Genomic DNA, 21,583 nt, shown 5'->3' on the forward strand with positions numbered 1-21,583 from the left:
CCAGCGCGGCTCGGACCCGGGCGGTGGCGGGAGGAAAGATGCCACAGCTCGAGTCCCGGAAGGCCGGGGTCCTGCGTTGCCGGCGTCCGGGTGAGTAGCGCGCGGTCCGGCGGCGGTCTGACCCCGCGCGGCCACCGTCCCCTCCCCGCGGCGCCTCGGGCGAGCGTCTGCGGCCCGCGGCCCGGAGGGCTGGAGGCTGCGCCCGGGCAGGCGGCCCGCGCCCGCTGCAGTGGCTGACGGGCAGGCCTGGCCTCCGTCGCTTGTGCGCTTCTTCAGGCCCGGGTGTTGACCGAGGAGACGCCGGAGACCTCGGCGCCCGCCCCGAGCGACTTCCGGTGGGGCTCGCGCCCATCCCTGAGGGCGGGGGGCTGCGGGCCGCGCGGAGCTGGTGGAAACGGGGGCCAGGGGCTGCCGGAGGCTGGCCGGGGCGGCGCGGCTCGGCTCCATCCCTGTGGCGCCCCAGACATGACTGTGGAAAATGTCAAACATGTGAAAACTGGAGAGAACCGAGTAGCGCACCCCTCACAACCCTCCGTTTCCACAGTATGCGGGCAGCGTTCACGTTTCCCTGTGAGTCTCAAAAAAAAAAAATTTTTTTTACACAGCTGGTTTGTGCCAGTCGGGACTTCAACCATGGCATTTGTTGGATGAGCGTCTTCTAAGTTTCCCTTTTCGTTTATTTTGCAATATACGTACTTGTTGAAATTGGGTTATTTGTCTGGTACCGTTTTCCACATGCTTAAAATTGATGACGTTTGGATAAACATAAAAATGTCACGTCCCCACCCTCCGATTCCGATAGACGTAACCGTTTGAGGGATATTAAAATACTCATGATGGGTTAACTTAGTTTATTTTTATCATTAAAGATTTGGCTCAGCATTCCCGTTTACCTCTGTGTTATGAAAACAATTGGTTGATTTTCCAAATATATATTTTATAATTATAATATTAAATATACTTCCCATACTACTGTGCACCAACAAAATATTGTGTGCTGCTCTCCTCGCCCAAATCAGTGTTAGGCTAGGCTTTTTTTTCTTTTCTTTTTTTTTTTTTTTTTACTCTCAGGTTTTCCAACTTTTATCTAGAAATACCATATGTTGAGATCTGCTCTGCCTTCAGAAAAATCAGAATCAGAAAACCTGCCCTCAAATATGAATATGTTGAGCGTCTGGAGTTAAAACTAACCCTTTTCACCCCTTCTCGTGACTGTTTCTTTGCTGTTCCTTGCAAATTGGGTTCTACCTTTTTTTTTTTGTTTTTCTTCAGAAAATGGTGGTAGAATACACATCACATAAAATTTATCATTTTAACTGTTTAGAGTGGACAGTTCAGATGCCTTAAGTACATTTACAATATAGTGTCACCGTCACCACCGTTTCTGAGTTTTTCGTCATCCTGGGTAGAGACAACCGCTGAGCAGTAACTCCCCATTTCCTTCGCCGCCGCCTATGAAGTTGCCTATTCCTCACAGAGGTGGAATCACGCAGTGTTTGTCCTTTTGTATCTGGCTCATGTACTTCATGGTCCACCTGTGTTATGGCATAGGTGAGACTTAACTCCCTTTTATGGCTGAATTATACCCTCTTCTATAGCTGTGTCGCGATTTGTGTATCCATGTATCTGTGGATGGACACTGGGATGTTCCCACCTTTCGGCTGCTGTGCATATGCGCTCACATGTATCTGAGTCTGTTCTTGGGGGTATGGACCTAGGAGTGGAATTGTTGGGTTATCTGGTAGATTCATGTTGAACTTTTTGAGGAACTAACCAACTTTTCACATTTAAAACGGCTTTCTTAAAGAGACTCCTACTTTGCTAATTGCTAAATTTGATGACTCCCTCTTGACTCCCACTGGCTTGACCTCTGTCAGTCTTTGTGACACGTGGTGGTGCTGGTCAGTACACCCTCCAGAGGTTCTTCCCCAACTTTGTCATTCTTCTCAGGTCCTTCATAGGCTCTTCCTTCTCCACTTATATGTGGTTGCCCCCAGAGGTTCAATGCTTGCTCCCTAATGCATTTTTGCATTCTTCATTAGTGAAACCCTCCTCAGCTATTATTTTCATGTAACTTAAACTATAATTTTGATGTTTATTTTTAACTTCCCTTAGAGACTTAGATTTGAATCTCAAGCTATGGGCAACTTGTCCAAAACAAAATTTATCTTCCATTCATCCTCCCAAACCTGTTCTCTCCGAGTTCCCAGCTACTAAGACTTGAAAGCTGGATGTTGTTTTTTATTCCCTCTTTCTCCCTTAGGGTCGCACATCCGGTCAAGTTGACAAGTCTTGACAGCTCTGCCTCTGATCCTCCTTTCCATGGACTGTCACAGCTCTAGCTCAAACCATGATTGCCTCTGAGTGGAATTTTTCTTACTGGACTTCACGGTTCTAGATTTTGTTTTCTCTGTTCCATCCATTTTACACACTGCTCCTAGAATTTTCTTCCTAAGATATATTTGCTCAAAGACACCTTCTTTTGCATGCAGAACAAGTTAATTCTCATCCCCAGGGTCAGAGCCCCAGCCTGTCCCCATAGAATTAATTACCTTCCACTAGCCTCATGCAGCCAATATGTATTCATTATAGCCAACCATTCTACTTGCTATTCTATTTGGAAAACTAAAAACAAAAGACATATTGCAGTTTCCTAAGATGAGTTTTCTGCTTGAAATATTTCAGTATTTGGCCACTGAAGTTTTAATCTTTAAGGTCAAACTTAAATCTGAATTTCTGTAAGAAAAAATTTTAAAGTTTTTCATGCAAAATTAATTTCTTCTCCACACGTATTTCTGTATAGTTTGTTTTATATCTTTACTGTAGTACTTTTTGGAGTACTTGCTTTAGGATATACCTGCCTAGAGGTTTATCAATTTTCTTGATTTTTAAAAAGAACCAGCTATTGCTTTCATTGATTTTTTTCCTTTGTTTTCCTGTCTTTGATTTTATTGGTTTCTGATCTAATTTTTTATTATTTATTTTCTTCTGTTAGTCTTAGGTCTAAATTGCTCTTCTTTCTCTGATTTCCTAAGGTGGAAACTTAGGTTATTAATTTCAGATAGTTCTTATTTTCTAATATATGCACTTAATGCTATAAATTTTCCTCTAAGTTCTGCTTTTGCTGTATCCCACACATTTTGATGTTACATTTGATGTTACATTTTCATTTAGTTCAAAATAAATTTCTCTTGAGACTTTTAATTTCTAGATATCTGAGGGTTTGTTTTTTTTTCCTGGTTTAATTTCATTATGTCTAAGAACATACTTTATATGATTTCTAATCTTTTAAGCCTGTTAAAGTGTGTTTTTATGGCCCAGAATGTGGTCTGCATGGGCGAATGTGGGTTAGAGAAGAATGTATATTCAGCTGTTGTTGGATGGAGTTCTATAAATATCAGATCAAGTTGATTGATAATACTGTTCAGGTCATCTGTTTCCTTATGGATTTTCTGTGTGCTTGATCTATCAGTTATTGACTGTTGTTGAAGTCTCCCGCTGTAATAGTGGATTTGTCTCTTTCTCTTTTCACTTTTCTCAGTTTTTGCTTCATGTGTTTTGATATTCTCTTGTGAGGTGCATACACATTCAAGATTGTTACATCTTCTTGGAGAATTGACCTCTTTTTATCATTTAATGACCCTCTTTATCCCTGATTATCAGAGAAAGTCTGCTTTGTTTGAAATTAATATAATTATTCCAGCTTTCTTTTGGTTAGTGTTAGCATGGTATAATTTTAGATCCCTTTATTTTGAATGTATCTAAGTCTTTATATTTAAAGTTAGTTGCTTGTAAATAACAAATATGTCTACATGTTGGGTCTTGTTTTGTTCTGTCCACTGTGACAATCTCTCTTTTGTTTGGGGTGTTGAGACCATTCTCATCTGAAGTGATTATTGATATAGTTGGAATACAAACAGTTTGTAACTGTTTTGTATTCATTCCTTTTTTTCTTTCTTTTTAATTGGCCATTTTATATGATTCACCTTTATCTCTTAGCATTTATTCATTTGCTATTGCTACTGTAACAAAATAACAAACTTAGTGTTGTGAAACAACACAGTTTATTATCTTAGAGTTCTGGAAAGAAGTTAGAGGTTTGAAATGGGTCTCAGTGGGCTAAGCTGAGGATGTTGGCAGGGCTGTGTTACTTTCTGGAGGCTCTAGGGGAAAAGCCTACTCATGGACCTCTTCCTCCATCTTCAAAGCCAGCAATAGTGGGTCAGGTTCCTTTTACATTGCATCATTCTGATCTTCTCTTTTGCCTTTCTCTCCCACATTTAAGGACCCTGTGATTACTTTGGGCCCATCCAGATAGTCTAGAATAATCTCTGTGTTTCATGGTCAGGTGATTAGCAACCTTAATTCCACCTGCTACCTTAATTCTGGGGATTAGGATATGGATATTTCTGGGAGACCTATTCTGCCTACCACATAGCATTATCAATTATATTACCTTTTCTAAAAAAAATTTTGGTGGTAGCGCTAGAGTTTTCACTATACATTTTAAACTAACCTGAATCTGTCTTAACTGTATATTGCTTGATGTGTTGTACAGGTACCTTATTAATAAAGTAGTCCCAATTTCTCCCTCCCATCCTTATGACATTGCTGTTATTCATCCACTTAGTTTGTTATGATCACCCAATACAGTGTTACTCTATTACTTAGTTGTTTTTTAGTGAAGAATAAGAGAAAAAAGATTTTTATTTTCATTTATTCCTTCTCTAATTCCCCCCCCTCCCCCCCTTTGCAGGGCAGGTCTGCTGACAATTCCTCAATTTTTGTTTGTCTGAGCAAGTCTTTGTTTGTCCATCTCTTTTATAGGATAGTATCAATGAATATACACTTACAAGGTAGTGGATTTTTTTCTTTCATACTTTTAAATATTTCACTGCACTCTCTTCTTTTTCCTCCACAGATGAGGTGTTTTCCCTCCCTGTGGCTTCTTTCAGGATTTTGTGTTTTGATTTTCTGAATATGGTATACCTAGGTAAGGGTTTTGTAGATTATTTAATCTGTTTGGTGTTCCCTCAGCTTCCTGGGGTCTGTCATTAATTTTGGAAAGTTTGTGGCCATTATTACTTCAAGTATTTCTTCTGCTTCCTTTTCTCACTCTTCTCCTTCTGATATTCCACTAATGGGTATGTTACGCTTTTTTGAAACCGTCCCAGAGTTCTTGGATGCTCTGTGTTTGCCATTCTTTTTTCCTTTTGCATTTCAGTTTGGGACATGTCTGTTGACCTGTAGTCAAGCTTACTGCTTCTTTGGCTGTGTGCAGTCTACTGATGAGCCCATGGAAAGCAGTTTTCACTGCTGTTAGTGTTCTTGATTTTCCTCACTTCCTTTTGATTCAGTCTTTCTTAGAGTTTCCATCTCTCTTTTTACATTTTATCAATCTGGTCTTGCATGTTGTCTTTTTTTTCCATTAGAGCTCTTAGCATATTAATTATGGCTATAAATTCCCTGCCTGAAAATACCTAAACCTTTGTCATCTAAGGCAGGTTCTAATGATTGCTTTGCCTTTTCAGACTGTATTTTCTCTACCCTTTTGGTATGCTTTGTATTTTGTTGTTGTTTTTGAAAGCCTGGCATGTTGTATCAGGTAATTGGAACTAACAGAGGTTTGCCTCTATGTTTAATGGAGCCTCAGGTGCCAGGGACTTAACATTCTTCTAGTGTCCTTGTTTTTATCTTCCCACGTGACTTTGGGGTTTTCTAAATACAGTACTCTTCCTCAGAGAGAGTCTGTGTCTTGCAGCTCTTTCTGCTATAACCCATCTGTATGATATTTGGAGCCCTGTTGGTGGTAAAGTGTGAAGGAGGGTAAGAGTTCTGTAATCTTCCAATTAAGTCTCAGCCTGTGTCCTTAACAAGTGGTAGAGCCGTTTCCCCCGTGCAACCTATTCCCTTCCCTAGCTGCACTTTCCTTTCTATTTCCTATAAGCCTTGACCTTTGTTGATTATTATTTTACCCCTTAGGTTAGACTGGGACGGTAGAAGGGGCTGGAGTGGGAGGAATGTCCTTTTCCAACCATTGTTATGGAGAAGACTGTGGGCAGGTTTCACAATGATTATTCGTCTCCTCCCTGACAGAGTCACCAGATCTTTCTGGGATCTTGACCTTCACATTGAGGACCTGGTGGGGTTCCTGGAGGTAAACCCCACACAAGTGCACCTTTCCCCTAAGACTGCATCCCTGAAGTTTCTAACTCTTGTGGCTCCAGCAGCTTTTGCTCCAGGTAAGCAGAGCTCAGCTGTGTGTCTCCAGGTTTGGGGTGGCACCCCGCTAACTTCAGTTCTTTGATGGGTCCAGAAGTGTCATTAATTTTCAGTTTCTCAAGCTTTTCTAGTTAGTTGTAAGGATGGAAGTGGGCTTCTAAGCAGAAGTCACTCTATTCTTTTTTAAAATTCAACTTTTTTTTTTTTAAATTGGGGAATTGGGGGGATGGGAACAGCGCTGGAGAATTGGGGGAAGGGGAACAGACAAGTTGCTGTCGTTTTGTTCTTCAGTCTAGTTGTGGAGGACGTTGCTTCACTGGCCCAAGTTGGCACCATCATTGCGCTCTTCCTGGGTGAGGCAGATCAGTCGCCGGCTTCTGGACGGCCGCTCACGGCGGCTGCTGGCTACACACGGCAGCCCATGGCAACCCACTGCAACAGGGGCTGCAGCCTACGCTGTCGCCGGCGACTCACGGCAGCCCAGCTCCAGTTGAGCTGTTGTTCAGCATCTTAGCTGTGGAGGGCAGTGTCACTGGCCCTCATATGTGGGATCCGAACCGGGGTCCTCTGGCGTCCCAAGCCAGCTCTTAACCATCGCGCCACTCGGCCGGCCCTATCTTGCAACTCTTTAGAAAAGCTTTTTGCATGTATTATTTTGTACTTTATAGGCAACAAAAGTAATAAGAACTCTATCTTTATTAAATTTTCTATTTAGACGTATTTGTACAGTGAGATGCTCCAGCCCTGGAGTCAGCCAATCCTGCAAGGAATTCTAGGTCCTTTCAGTGCAGCATGGCATTTAAAAACCATGGTTTACTTTTAGGCACTCTCAATAAACAGAGCCAGGAAATTTTGTATCCTGAGATTTATATTGACTTCTGTATCTAAATATTTAAAAACCATGTGCTTGGACCATGCCAAGATGGCACAGTAGGTAAATGCTGTGCTTACCTTCTCTCACAACCACATAAAAATTACAACTAATCTGCAAAACAACCATTATTGAAAATCGCCTAAAATCTTGCTGAACTGAAGCCCTTCAACTGAGAATGCGCAGAAGAAGCCACATCTAGACAGGTAGGAGGGGCAGAGACATGGAACGGGCTGGTCCCACACGCACGTGTGACCGTTAAAGATCGGGAGGGATATTTCAGCTGTGGGGGCACCCCTCTCCAGCCCCCAGAGGAGTGAGAGGTCCCAGCCCCACCCCAGCCGAGGGTTCCAGTGCTGGGGAGAGAAGTCCCCATAATTTCTGGTTTTGTAAACCAGCAGAGGTTGTAACTAAGATGGAGGGTGGCAGGCCGGCTGAGTGGCGCGATGGTTAAGAACTGGCTTGGGACGCCAGAGGACCCCGGTTCGGATCCCACATATGAGGGCCAGTGACACTGCCTTCCACAGCTAAGTAGCCGAACAACAGCTCAACCTGGACCTGGGCTGCTGTGAGTTGCCGGCGACGGCGTAGGCTGCAGCCCCTGTGGCCATGGGCTACCGTGTGTGGCCAGCAGCCAGCGTGAGCGGCCAGCAGCCGCAGTGAGCGGCCGTCCTGATGGTGCCAACTTGGGCCAGTGAAGCAACGTCCTCCACAACTAGACTGAAGAACAAAGCAACAGCAACTTGTCTGTTCCCCTTACCCCAATTCCCCAGCACTGTTCCCATACCCCCAATTCCCCAATAAAAATCTTTAAAAAAAAAAAAGATGGAGGGTGGCTGCACTCCCAGGCAATCCTCTTAAAGGGACGGCACGTGGACTTAACCCACCAATGGAATTACTTGCTCTGAGCACCAGTGCAGGGGCAGCAGCTGGAGAGGCGGCAGGGACATATGATGGGGAACTGAGTTGTCTGGCTTGAAATGGGGGCTGGAAAGGCGGCTTTCTCCTGGATGGAGGAGCTGGTGGAGGCTGTTGTTTCTTTGTTGAGCTGCCATATCTTGAGTCCCCACTGTTCATTCACCATACCCTGGCAATTGGAAACCTTGCCCACCCAACTTACAGACACACCCAAACTGTTTCCAGTGGCTTTTTCATACAACCGCCTGTCTTAGTTCATGTTGCAGACTTTCCTAGGGTCTCTCAAAGGTTCTTGGAACCCAGAAAAACAGCATCTGTCTTCAGTGTGCCCTGTGCCTCTGGCTGAGCAGCCCTAAGTCTGGCACTAGTGTCAGCAGACCTTGGTTCATGGCTTGGCCTCTCAAGGCACTTTCAAGCACAGCACTGACAGCAGCCATCTATGGATTTCTTTGTGGATCCTGCTGGGTGGCCCCAGTTGGGGCAGGGGCTGAACTTGACCTACAGCATATCCCTTCTAAGGTGGTCCTGGGGCTGGCGCCTCCAGTGGCTAGCCTCAAAATGAGCTGGAGCATTACCTAGCTGCCTCCAAGTACGACACACCCAAGGGACGGATTGGGCAGGCACCAGAGCCCTGTGAGGCAGATCCTGCTCCGTAGGGTCAGCCCCTGCACAACTCTTCCACTGTAGTCAAGACCAGTCCTCACAACCAGTGAGCCCAAGGGTCAGTCCCTCACACCGATGTGCAATTATCAACCAAGGCTCAACTACAAGAGGAGGGCACACACAACCCACACAAGGGGCACACCTGGAGTGCATGGCTCAGGTGACCAGAAAGACTGGGCCATTGGGCCCCACAGCACACCTACTACATAAGGCCACTCTACTGAGATCAGAAGACACAGCAACCCTACCTAATATGTAGGGAGGCCGCCAAAATGGGGAGGCAAAGAAACATGTCCCAAATAAAAGAACAGTACAAAGCTCCAGGAAAAGAAGTAAATGAAAGGGAGATAAGCATTCTATCAGATGCAGAGTTCCAAACACTGGTTATATGAATGCTCAGTGATTTCAGGGAGAACATCAACAGAGAGATAGGAAGCATAAAAATGGAGATGGAAACCATGAAAAAAGAAAGCCAGTCAGAAATAAAGGCTACAATAACGGAAATGAAGAATACATTACAGGGAACCAACAGAAGATTAGATGAAGCAGAGGACCCAACCAGCGATGTAGAAGACAAGGTAGCAGAAAACACCCAACCAGAACAGCAAAAAGAAAAAAAGAATCCAAAAAATGGAGGAGAGTTTAAGGGGCCTCCAGGACAATATCAAGCGTACCAACATTCACATTATAGGGGTACCAGAAAGAGAAGAGAGCGAGCAAGGAATTGAAAACCTATTTGAAGAAATGACAGAAAACTTCCCTAATCTGATGAAGGAAATAGACATACAAGCCCAGAAGCTCAGAGAGTCCCAAACAAGATGAACCCAAAGAGGCCAATGCCAAGACACATCATGATTAAAATGCCAAAGGTTAAAGACAGAATCTTAAAAGCAGCGAGAGAAAAGCAGTTACCTACAAGGGAGTCCCCATAAGACTTGTCAGCTGATTTCTCAACAAAAACTTTGCAGGCAAGAAGGGATTGGCAGGAAATATTCCAAGTGATGAAAAGCAATGACATACAATCAAGATTACCCAGCAAAGCTATCATTTTAGAATTGAAGGACACACAAGGAGCTTCCCAGACAAGAAAAAACTGAAGGAGTTCATCACCACCAAACCAGTATTACAAGGAATCTTAGAGGGACTTCTTTAAGATGGGAGGGGGGTTAAATATAGGTAAAGGGGGACGGGATTAAGAAGTACAAATTGGTTACCGTTACACAGTAGTCATGGGGATGTAGGGTATAGCATAAGGAATATAGTCAATAATATTGTAATAACTAGGTATGGTGCCAGATAGGAACTAATAGATCAGGGTGATAGATGGGAATGGGGTTGGGGGCAGGTTGAAAAAGGTGAAGGTATTAAGAAATACAAATTGGTAGTTAATACAGTATGGGGAATATCAGAAGCACAAGGCCAGGGTTATGTTCTAAACTGTTGCTTTTGTATTTGGAAGTGAGCAGGCTAGGTAGGTGTTGTCAAAAAGAGACAATCAGCAAATAATAATGTAACAGAATATAGGGCCTTTTTCAGAAAACTTTAATAATGCAATCTACCGCCTCAGGAGGTGTAGAAAGCTGACAAACCTAATAGGTCTGACAACTGGCCAATTTCTTTATTTTCTGTGTTGAAGAGTGTGAGCTAGGCTAGAAATCACTGATGACTTCACATTTTTTAAGGAATGGCAAACAGGAACTCATTGGTGTCTTCCTTGCCAGGTGATAGAATGAAATGATTAAGGACAGGTCTGACATCAGATGACTGGGATTCAAATCTCAGTTTCTCCCCTTTTAGCTGTGTGTCTGTAAAACAGGTTACGTAATTTCTCTAAAATCAAGAGGAAAAAAGATAAGCCTTGTACTTTCCCTCTCTATTTTACACCCTAGACTAGTATTTTCTTTTTCTGTTAGCCTTAATTTGCATACGTGACTAATGTACGTAAGCTATTTTGTCAGCACCTTATGCCCCCGAGAAACTCATGGCATACTAGCAGAATATAATACTCAGTAGCCATGGTTTAACGGTATATAATACTCAGTAGCCATGGTTTAACGGTAGTCAGCTCTGCCAGTATTTCTTTGTGCCTTAGGACCAAGCTGGCTATTGACGGCTGTGGTAACGGGGGATTACAGGCGCTTGTTCACATTGGTTATGCTTAAAGCCATTTATTTTAGTTGCTCAGTTATTTGGATATCTCAGAACACTTATTTCTTCCTTGTTCATTTATTTCATTTCATCTGATGTACTTTGGATTTAATCCCCCTTTTATGGGCAGGAGGAGAACAAGAGACAGTAGTTTTCATAGTTTTGGGCTGAAAGTGGTATATATACTGTTCATTTTAGTCACCTCTGTCAGGAGTTGCAGTCTGGAGGCTGGCTGATCAACAGAGCTTTGGCAGTTTTGGAATTTGAATTTCTTTAGGTGGGGACATGCCACCACTCTTATTTGTCCTCTCTCTTTCCTCACTTATCTACTTGGCTTCTGAATACATTTGATTTTTTGACCCCTGTGTTGACATAATATGGGCTATTTTGTTGGAACTGAGAAAAAGACAGCTGCAGTCAGCATTTCCTGAACAAGCCTGGCAATCTTAGGTAGACACATGGGGTCAGAAATTAATTATTAAAATATGACAGATTTTAATAAAGCAGGTTAAATATATATAGTAGAATATATACTGAGAAAGGTTTTGAATGTAATGATTCCATGAAGTAAATGTTTATTGTGCAGTCTCATGAGGCCATGGTCATTTTTTCCTTATTGTCTACCCCAGGTCTTAATTTTCTACTTGGTCATTTGGTCAGAGAGGGTATTAAAGAATAATGGTCAGCCTCTATCAGCCCATGTTCACTGACCAAGCAGGTGTCCCAAGTTTGGTTATTTTAGGTGCTTTTTGGCATGTCATCTGTCCTTTTAGCTTCCTTTGCTTTAGTGTTTAATAAAATTTGCTTCTTTCTCCCATCAACATAACCATGTGGTTTTCCTCTACATTTGAGATATAAAAATATAGACACTACATGTGTTTATGTTCTTAGATTTTTCTTATAGAGAGGAAATTCATAAATATCAGAAGTATTCAAAGGATTATTCCCCGGGAGCATATGAGTCTGGAATTTGCTCTGAACCTTTCCTAATCCAATCTCTTATTTGTAATTATGAAATACGTCGGTGGCAATGTTTTCTTCTAGTCTTACAGGGTAGATAAGGAATGAGAAAGAATGGTGTGTATTTTTGTGTTGTCATCACCTGGTAATTTCACAGGGCATTTAGGAAGGGCACTGCTGTAAATCAGTATTTGTACTCACATGATTGTAGCTGCGTTAAAATCCGAATGTGTCTTATGGAAAAAGCTAACAAATGTTTGCTGTTTTACAATTTGGAACAGAGAGTATACTGACGAGAAAATAGCCAGAAACTGCTGAAAGGTAAATACTTAACATTTAAAGACAGACATTTTAAACTTCATTAAATATTATGAAAATTATTTTGTACTACTGGGAAAATGAAAGCTGTCCTGTTTAAATAGAATTAATTGTCTCATTAGTCGAATAGCTGTTCAGTGTTCAAATATTATTCTTAAAGTTTTAACAAATTAATGGAATTAAAATATTCTTTCCTTTTAGTATGCTAAAATCCCCTTTGATTCTGAGATTAAAAGAAAAGGCCATCATATTTTATTCAAAGCCTTAACATACTTACCCTCCAAATTTGTTCTTATATTCTTAAGTTAGGATGGTTTTTTCCTAAGAAATTTTTTACCTCGATTATTAAATAAACATTCTTTGTAGAAAACGTTCTAAATAAGAAAATTAACCAGAAAATTATCCATGTCTTTAATCTGAGTCTACTAAATTTATTTTTTGGTAATTGCTGATAGCAGTATAACGTTTTATAGCTAGTGCAGAGAGATTAAAAATTAGTAGAATTTATAGTAAAACATTAATAGTGGTGAGATTTCAGCTAGTTTTTAACTTTTAACTTTTTGCTCATCTGTATTTTCTGATTTTTAAATTTTTTTTAGCATGATAGCAGAGCTTAAAATATTAATCCCCAGCACCTTGCATAGTGTCTGGCGTATAAAGCTCCTACTTTGTTTTAAGTATTAGCCTTTTATTTAATGATTTTCAGAGGAAAGATGTTGGATTGTTTAGTACATTTAATAGGCTATGACTAGGAGATTAATGGAATAATTTAAAGTATCTCTAGTGACATTGCATAACAAGCATTGTCTTGGTGAACTCGGCATAATTTACTGTATGGAGCATAATTTAGTAGCTGGTGTGTGTACTGCGTTGTTTATAGAAGATGACTATGAAAAGCATCTCAAAATAGGTCTTCTTAGCTGAAACTATTGTGCTATTGAGAAATACCCCACTCTAATCTGATAATGATGTTGATTTAAATTGAGTGAGATCTCATGAGATTTTAGATTTTTGTGACCTAAAGAGTGTGCCACAGAGCATTTTTGACGTAACAGTAGATGCTAACAGTAGCAATAATAAGTTTGGTTTTGAGGTATGCATGTACTATAGGCAAATTATTTATTGGGATAGCGCCAATTGACGAACCTGGAAAGGATTCCTCTGCTTTCATTAACTGCACCTCTTCATAACCTGAGTGTTGGCATCTCGTTTTCCAACCTCAGTAGTCAGTCTTTCCAGGTCAGTCTCCCTGGTAACATAACTCTTAACAATTGTTCAGCCACACCAGGGCCTCTGATCCACTGACCCATCCATATTTTTTTATCCTCATCCTCATGTTTCTCCTTGCCAGGCTTAGATCTCTGGTCTGTCATTCTGATCAGCACGTTGCATCCACCTCTCCCATTCTTTTTCTGAACCCCCTGGCAAAATCCTGACTCTCTGCTTACAGGGCACCTGTCCCTGAGCAGCTACCAGTCCAACACTAAAGAAGACATAAAACCATCCTGCCTTATTTCACTGAAAATTCATGTACATAGCTGGTTAGCCTTTTATTCATTTACCTTTTGAAAAATATATTACAGTGCTGTCTCACTGCTGAAGTTTTGGCTTAATTAACTATTCAAGTTTATGATTGAAAGAATTTGTTCACTAGTTGTTTTGTATTAACTAACCTTAAATGTTTGCTTTGACCCTCCTTTTTAAAGGCTTTCAGCCTTGGGTATTGAAGCCACAGGTAATTATAAAATTAAAAGTAACTACTTTTCAAAACCTGCAACACCAAATTTATAGCCTGGGATGCTAATACTAGAAAATACAAACCACAAATTATGAATTTAGAAAAAATAACTGAATAAACCCAACAAAAGAAGGAAACAGTAACTTCTCAGAATTAATAGAAAATAAAGATGAAACAAGATAACAAAAGCATAAAGTTGGTTCTTTAAAAGATCAATAAAATTAACAAAGCACCGGCAAGACTAATCAAGAAAAAGAAATAATACTGAAAAAGAAAATGAGGGAATCAATATAGGTGTAGCTTAATAATAAAAATATTGTTTATAAACTTAGGTGAAATGGATAAAATCCTAGAAGAACATAAATGCACAACACTGACTGGAAAATCAGGAAACTTGGATGTTTTTTAATCCTTTTAAACCATTGCAGAAACATTTCTAGATGATTTTACAAGTGAGTCCTTTCAACCATTTAAGGAACAGATGATTTCTAATCTTGTATGACTGCCTCCAAAGAACAGAAAAAAGAGGAAACATTCTCTCTCACTTTCTGAGACTATTATCACCCTGATATCAAAACAAGGACAGTATACGGGAGAAATATTAAAGACAAGCTCAAAGAGATTGCAGAAATCTTAAAACATTAAAACTGAAACCAAAATTTTAAAAAACAAACACATCACGAACACATTGTATTTGCCTCAGGAATACAAGACTGGTTCAGTATTTGAAAACCTATAATCCATTATCTTAAAAAATTAATACTTTGATTAGTAAAGATAAAGAATCTATTAAAATTCAACACAATTCTTAGCAAACTAGAAATAGGGAAATCCTTAGCCTGACAAAAAACATCTCCAAAAATCTTAAAGCAAAAATGATAATGGTAAAATGTTAAAATCATTTTTTTTGGAAAATAGGAACAAGATAAGGATGCCACATCACTACTTCTGAGTCACTTATGTGTCAGTTATACTCCTACTTAGGAATTATGCATCAGTTCTGTCCTCTGCCTAGAATACTTCCATACTAGCTAATTTCACCTCTGTTGACTCTTTGCTCAAATATCACCTTCTCAGTAAGGCTCTATCTAGACTTCCTTATTTAAAACTGCAACTCAACCACCAAACACTAGCACTTCTGATCTTCTCTACTCCCTGCAACTTAACCACTTTCTTACATACTATTGTACATAATTCCTCATCTGTTAAACGTTTATTATTCATCATCCATCTCCCCCCTGTAAGCTTCATCAGAGCAAGAGCTTTTGTCTGTTCCATTTCCTGCAATATACCCTGAGCTTGTTAAAAAAACCTGGCACATAACAAACATTTAATAAATATTTGTTGAAATTAATGAAAAAAAAATCACTGATACGGCTCTCAGTATGCTTGCAACATAACGGGAATTTCTAAACAAATGTATTACTATCCTGTTTGAGCCAAGCACTACCTTAATGCTATGCACAGAGATCGTGACTACCTTAGTTCAACAACAGTAGGAAAACTAGGTAGAACAACAGCCAAACTTATTACTAGAAAAGGTAAAAGAAAACAACAGGCTCTCGCTGTCCAGTTTCACAAATTAAGGGCTTGAAAAAAACGGGAGATTGCTTTCCATTTTGTCCGCTGCATGATCTTAGGTGCCCTCTTGGCTGCCAGTGCCCAAGGGCAAAATGAAAGTTTTCTCCTCTTGACTTCACCTGTACCATCTGGCCAGCTCTGTCCAGATTCTTCACAGAACACTCCTGGCTCATCCTCCCCACAGTAGCTCAATAGTAAGAGTCTGTGTTTCCTGGACTATAAAATGTATTAAACTATTAACTCTCAACAACCCTATCAGGTAAATATTATTATTTTCCTCAAGCCATATTACGAAATTCTTTAGAGAACATTTTTTATGTAGTGAATCATTATATAAATTAAGGAACCTATAAAAACAAGAGAAACTTATAAAATCAGGTCATTTCTTTTATATAATGAACCACAATTGTCTTCAGAAGCAGCAAAGGCACTCAGTTTTCAGACAGGTCAAGAAGTTAACACCTAAACATGAAGAAAGTGCAAAGCAATCAGATGCCTGTTACTTAATAAAATAACAGGTCTTAACTGCTTAAGAAATGAACTCATCCAAACAAAACCAAATGCTGAAATTTTAATCTCATATGTGCTAATCAATAATGAATTCAGCATCTACACAATGTCTTTTTGCTTCGTATGTTTGCTACTCCTTAAGCAATTATTTTTTAAAGTTGCTTATTTTCATAACATTTTAAGATCCTTGGGTTAAGAGTCTTATAATTTTACAGTTGGAAGGGACCTTAGGTGTACCAGCATGACACATGTAGTACTTGTATTTTCCTCATTAAAAATTAGAACTTGAAAAAATGTACCAAACTGAAAGCAATCCAGAACAAAGGTGAGGAAGTATCCATTAACATGGGCAAGTGAATAAGTCAGCTATTTTGCTGCCATTGGTTTCCTGAGCACTAACACATTGGCCTGTGGTTTTAATTATTGAATCCTTTTATTTTTAATTCAGTGCTAGCCACATATCTTTTTCTTTTTTAATCTTTGTTAACGGTATGCATAGGGGTCCTGGGTAAATAGATGCAACTTGGTGGTTTGGGAAACAGTGAATATGAACTTGGTGGGTGATTTACAGGTGTCCCGAAGTGTCTGACATATCTATTTTTCTCTTCCAGGAAACTGAAAATGACCCTTCAGCTATGCTAGGTCTATAATGGGAAGCATCACAGTGCGTTATTTTTGTTATGGATGCCTTTTTACATCTGCTACTTGGACGGTTTTGCTTTTTGTTTATTTCAACATCAGTGAAGTGACTCAGCCACTTAAGAATGTGCCCATCAAGGGGTCTGGGCCCCATGGACCATTCCCCAAAAAATTCTACCCCCGTTTTACTCGAGGTCCAAGTAGAGTATTAGAATTACAGTTCAAAGCAAACAAAATTGATGATGTGATAGATAATCATATCGAAGATACAGAAAAAGGCAACTTGAAATTCTCTTCTGAATTGGGTAAGTATTTAATTTTTGCTAGCAGCATGTCAAAATATTTAATCATTGGAAGTTTAAGTTTAATTATTCTTTAAATTGTGTGTTGCTCATCAGATTAGAAATGTGTCATTTTTTTCCACTTTTATTTCATTCGTGAGTTAGCTGAGGTCCTTATAATTTTTGCAGACTCAGTGGGGAGTTATGTTTTAATATGTCCAATTCTGACTTCAGTATTTTATGAGGATTTGGGAGAAACGAATAAGGTCCAGAATAGAAAAACAAGGAACAATTAAGTGTCTGGAAAGACAGTGGAACCTATGGGGGAAATTTTAATTGCTATCATTATTTAATAAGGGAAAGAAATGGTTGAAAGATCACTTAACTAGCGTATTTTGAAACTCACAGAGTTAATTAAAACAACATGAACCACTGGGTGTAGAAATAAGTTGATATTACTTATAGCTAATATTTCTACTTATAAGATGACTGAGGTGCTGGAATATGTTTACTAAATATAGGAGTTTATAAAATCTGAGTATAAAATGGGGACTTTTTTTTTCAAAAATTACATTCTGTTCAATTTGGTAACAAGAATCTACTGTATGTGTCTTTGAATATTACAACTCTAGAATACTGGTTATAGCAAGCAAGGGATAAATGAGCCATTTTGGTGTCCACATAAAAAACATCCAAACCTGTAGGGAGTTTTTATGAGTTTATTTGAGCCAAACTGACCACAATTGCTGGGAAGCTAAATCTCAGTAAATTGAAGAAATGCTCCAGAAAAATGGCAGTTCTACAGCTTATTTTATACATTAGAATCAAAGGAGGAGACATAAGGACGGTTACATGGAATCCATGGGTGGTAGATTTAAGGAGTCAGGAGAAAACAAAATGGGGAAAATCTGGGATTAAATAAAAAGTAATAGGGAGAGACACACACTCCTTTCACATTGGTGGGTACGGGACATTTAATAATTAACATTTCCAGCACTTAGAGATGGTATTCAGGGAACAAGGTAACAATGAGGGGTTCTGTGGTCCGCTCTGGTGCAGTGGGTGTGCCCTGGGGTACGGTAGGGGGGTCTGGCAAAGGAGATTACGCTGACATTCCGAGGGTGTGTTATCTCAGATGCAAAAAGATAACAGGTTCAGGCTCACTTAAGGTAAAGAGGACCTTTGTGTAGGAAGTTACAGGCCTAGGACGTGATGACCCACCATGACCTGCTCTTAGTTAGGAATTTGTATGTTCAGACCATCCTATGAGGCTGGTTTCGGTCTCTGAGTTTATAGGGCCCACCATGCTGGCCTCCCCTGAGCTTGTCAGGTTTACTATGTGGCCCCTTTTTTGTCCACATTGGTTTTCTTTAAAACTTAAAAAAGAGGACTTTGATCTTGTCATGGAAGCATCAGATAGTAAGTAAAGTGGGAGTAAAAGCATATAGTAAGAGGTTTTGAGAAATGGAAAGATCCACAGAATATAAAGGAAATACGAAAACTTTTTAAAATGTGGTCATAGTTTCACAGAAATAAAATCAGTTTCTAGGACTTAATGGTTTTCTAATACATGAAGTCAAAAGTACTTAAAATTGTATAAGGAAACAAAAGCTAATACTTCAGTTTTCATAAAGCACACCTTCTAATCTTTTTCAAATAGCCATTTACACATTTTAAGAACATTAATGGGAAATTTTCTGGTTTTTTTATTCATAGTTGTTTTGGGAAAACTTTTATGAAGAAGTAACATTGGATTTAGCATTTTGAATGGACATTGTATTTGCCTTTGAAAGAAGTGAGAGAATTGTAGCTAGAAGTGACAAACTCATATTGCCTAACTGAACAACTAAATTCTTTAAACAGACACAACAAAATACACACAAAAAACTATTCTAGCTAATAAATGAATTCAGCAAAGTTGCAGGGTACAAGATCAACACACAAACCACTAGTAATGAATAGTCTAGAAATAAAGTTAAGAGAACAGTTCCATTTACAATACTGTCCAAAAGAATAAAACACTTAGGAATAAATTTAACCAAGGAGGTGTAAGATTTGTACACTGAAAACTACAAAACACTGCTGAAAAAAATAAAAGGTAGACCTAAATACATGGAAGAACATGCTAGGTTTATATTGGGTCGTCAGGAAAGTCATGACGTATTCCTCTGTGTTTTTCAATGCAAAAATGCTTCATGACTTTCCCGACGACCCAATAGATTGGAATACTAAAAACTGTTACGGTATCAGTAGTACCCAGAGCGATCCACAGATTGAATGCAAACTTTATCAAAATCTCCATGGCCTTAATTGAAAAGATGGAAAAGCTGATTCTAAAATTAATGTGGAATTTGTTGACATAAGTAATGTCCAAACCTGTAGAGAATATTTATAAAAATGTATTTGAGCCAAAAAGAGGATACTCCTGGAAGCAAGATCTCAACAGAGTGAGAAAAGTACTTCTGAGAATAACAGTTGGCAGTTTTTATATGCATTAGAGATTAAGGAGGGAGTATATGAAAGATATATGAAGTCTGGAGCAATTTAGGGATGGGATTACAGAATAGTTAATAAGATTAGGTGCTCTCTTGGGGGTCTAAAATGGGGCATTTCAAAGATGTGGTAACCTAGATGCACAGAAACAATGGACAGGGCTGCTTAAGGCAAAAATGAGCCTTTTGGTAAAGAAGTTATATGCCTGGGACATGACTACCCACCATGACCTGCCCAGATAGGAACTGATGACCTGATTGCTCTGTGAGGTTACTTTCTATAGAACCCCTTTTTTGGTCCACAAATTGCAAGGGGCTCCGAATAGCCAAAACAATCTTAGAAAAAGACAAATTTGGAGAATTCACACTTCCTGATTTCAGGACTTCCTGCAAAGCTGCAGGAACAGTGTGGTACTGGCATAAAGACAGACATTGATCAGTGGCAGTGGATAGAATGACAGTCCCGAAATAAACCTTTGTGGTCAGTTGATTTTCAAAAAGGGTGTCAAGACCATTTAATGGGGAAAAGAAAAGTCTTTTCAACAAATGGCGCTGGGACAACTAGATATCCACATGCCCAAGGAATGAAGTTGGACCCTTACCTTAAATCATATATAAAAATTAACTCAAAATAGATAAAGACCTATATGTAAGAGCTAATATCATAAAACCCTTAGAAGAAATCATAGGGATAAATCTTCATGATCTTGGATTTGGCAGTGGTTTCTTAGATATGACACCAAAAGAACAAGCAACAACAAAAAAAATAGATAAATTGGACAGCATTGAAATTAAAAACTTCTATACCAAGAAAGCGAGAAAAGACAACCCACAGAACAGGAGAAAATAGCCATATCTTTAACAGGGGTCTATTATCCAGAATATGTAAAGAACTCTTAAAACTCAACAACTAAAAGACAAATAGCCCAATTTAAAAATGGGCAAAGGATTTGATAAACATTTCTCCAAAGAAGATAGCCAATAAGCACATGAAAAGATGTTCAACATAATTAGTTATTACAGAAATGCAAACCAGAACCACAGTGAGATGCCATTTTACACTCAATAGGATGGTTATAATTTTTTTACAAAGGAAAGTAACAGGTGTTGTTGAGGATGTGGAGAAGTTGGAACAATCATACACTGCAAGTGTGATTGTAAAATGGTGCAGCCACTGTGGAAAAGTTTGGTTCCTCGGTAAATAAACACAGAATTATCATACGACCTAGCAGTTCCACTCCTGGGTATATACCCAAAAGAACTGCAAATAAGGTGTTCAAACAAAAGTTTGTATACAAATTGTTATAGCAGCATTATTCTCACTAGACAAAAGGTAGAGACAACACAAATGTCCATTGACTGATATGAAAGGACAAATCAAATGTGGTCTGTTTGTATTGTATAGTGGAACATTATTCAGGCATAAAAAGGAATGGAGTTGTGATCTATGCTACAACATATAAGTGAAGGAAGTAGGACACAAAAGGTCAAATATTGTGTGATTCATTTTATAGAAAATGTCCGGAATAGGCAAATTCAAAGAGACAGAAAGCAGATTAATGGTTATGGGGCTGGAGGAGGGAGGAATGGGAGTGACTACTTTTACGGGTATAGGTTTCCTTTTGGGGTGAAAATATTCTGCAGCTGGATAGGCGGGGTGGTTGCACCACACCATGGTGAATGTACTGAGTGCCAGGAATGGTAAATTTTATGTCTGTACATTTTACCATAGTCCAAAAATGGAAAAAAAGAAAACCACCCCACTAGATTTCTTAGTAAGAAAAGTTTAGAAGGAATTAATATAAATTAGTATAGTAAGAGTTAAAAAGTGTATTTCTGAATAGGGTGTTATCATTAAACAATCGGGAAAAAACCCATAAAAAAGTATTTTTTAGAAAGATCAATTTAAAATTAAAAATATATTTTCTGATTTAATCTAGTTAATTATCAAATTAATTGAAATAGTTCCTCTGGCATGTTAATTAATTGAAATTTGACTGCCATTTTATTTGTGCAGGGGAGGGAGAAAACTAAGCTAAAGTGATCTTTTAACCCCCAATTGATTGAGATATAATTGACATAACATTATACTACTTCAGTGTGTACAACATAATGATTGCATATATGTGTATGAGAACTTCTGAGATCTACTCTCAGCAATTTTCAAATATACCCATATGATATGGTGTTTTTAACTATAGTCACCATGCTGTACATCACATCCCCTGTACCTTTAGATAAA

General features: G+C 39.2%; 1 protein-coding gene across 6 annotated transcripts in view; it reads left to right on the forward strand.

Moving 5' to 3' along the window:
• The window catches only part of GALNT11 (polypeptide N-acetylgalactosaminyltransferase 11), a 45,280-nt gene continuing 23,697 nt past the window's right edge, over nucleotides 1–21,583 (forward strand). Inside the window, exons 1-3 of one of the 6 annotated variants that reach the window (XM_019655393.1) lie at nucleotides 1–90; nucleotides 6,097–6,242; nucleotides 16,541–16,873. In XM_019655393.1, the coding sequence (XP_019510938.1) occupies nucleotides 16,579–16,873 (295 nt within the window). In that variant the 5' untranslated portion in view covers nucleotides 1–90; nucleotides 6,097–6,242; nucleotides 16,541–16,578. Of the gene's footprint in view, nucleotides 91–182; nucleotides 336–376; nucleotides 571–6,096; nucleotides 6,243–12,030; nucleotides 12,104–16,318; nucleotides 16,419–16,540; nucleotides 16,874–21,583 lie in introns of those variants that run through there. The other 5 variants (XM_019655395.1, XM_019655394.1, XM_019655398.1 and 2 more) reach the window with 5 other exon arrangements.

This window comes from Hipposideros armiger, unplaced genomic scaffold (genome assembly GCF_001890085.2).
Source record: "Hipposideros armiger isolate ML-2016 unplaced genomic scaffold, ASM189008v1 scaffold_239, whole genome shotgun sequence".
In the NCBI taxonomy this organism is placed as follows: domain Eukaryota; kingdom Metazoa; phylum Chordata; class Mammalia; order Chiroptera; family Hipposideridae; genus Hipposideros; species Hipposideros armiger.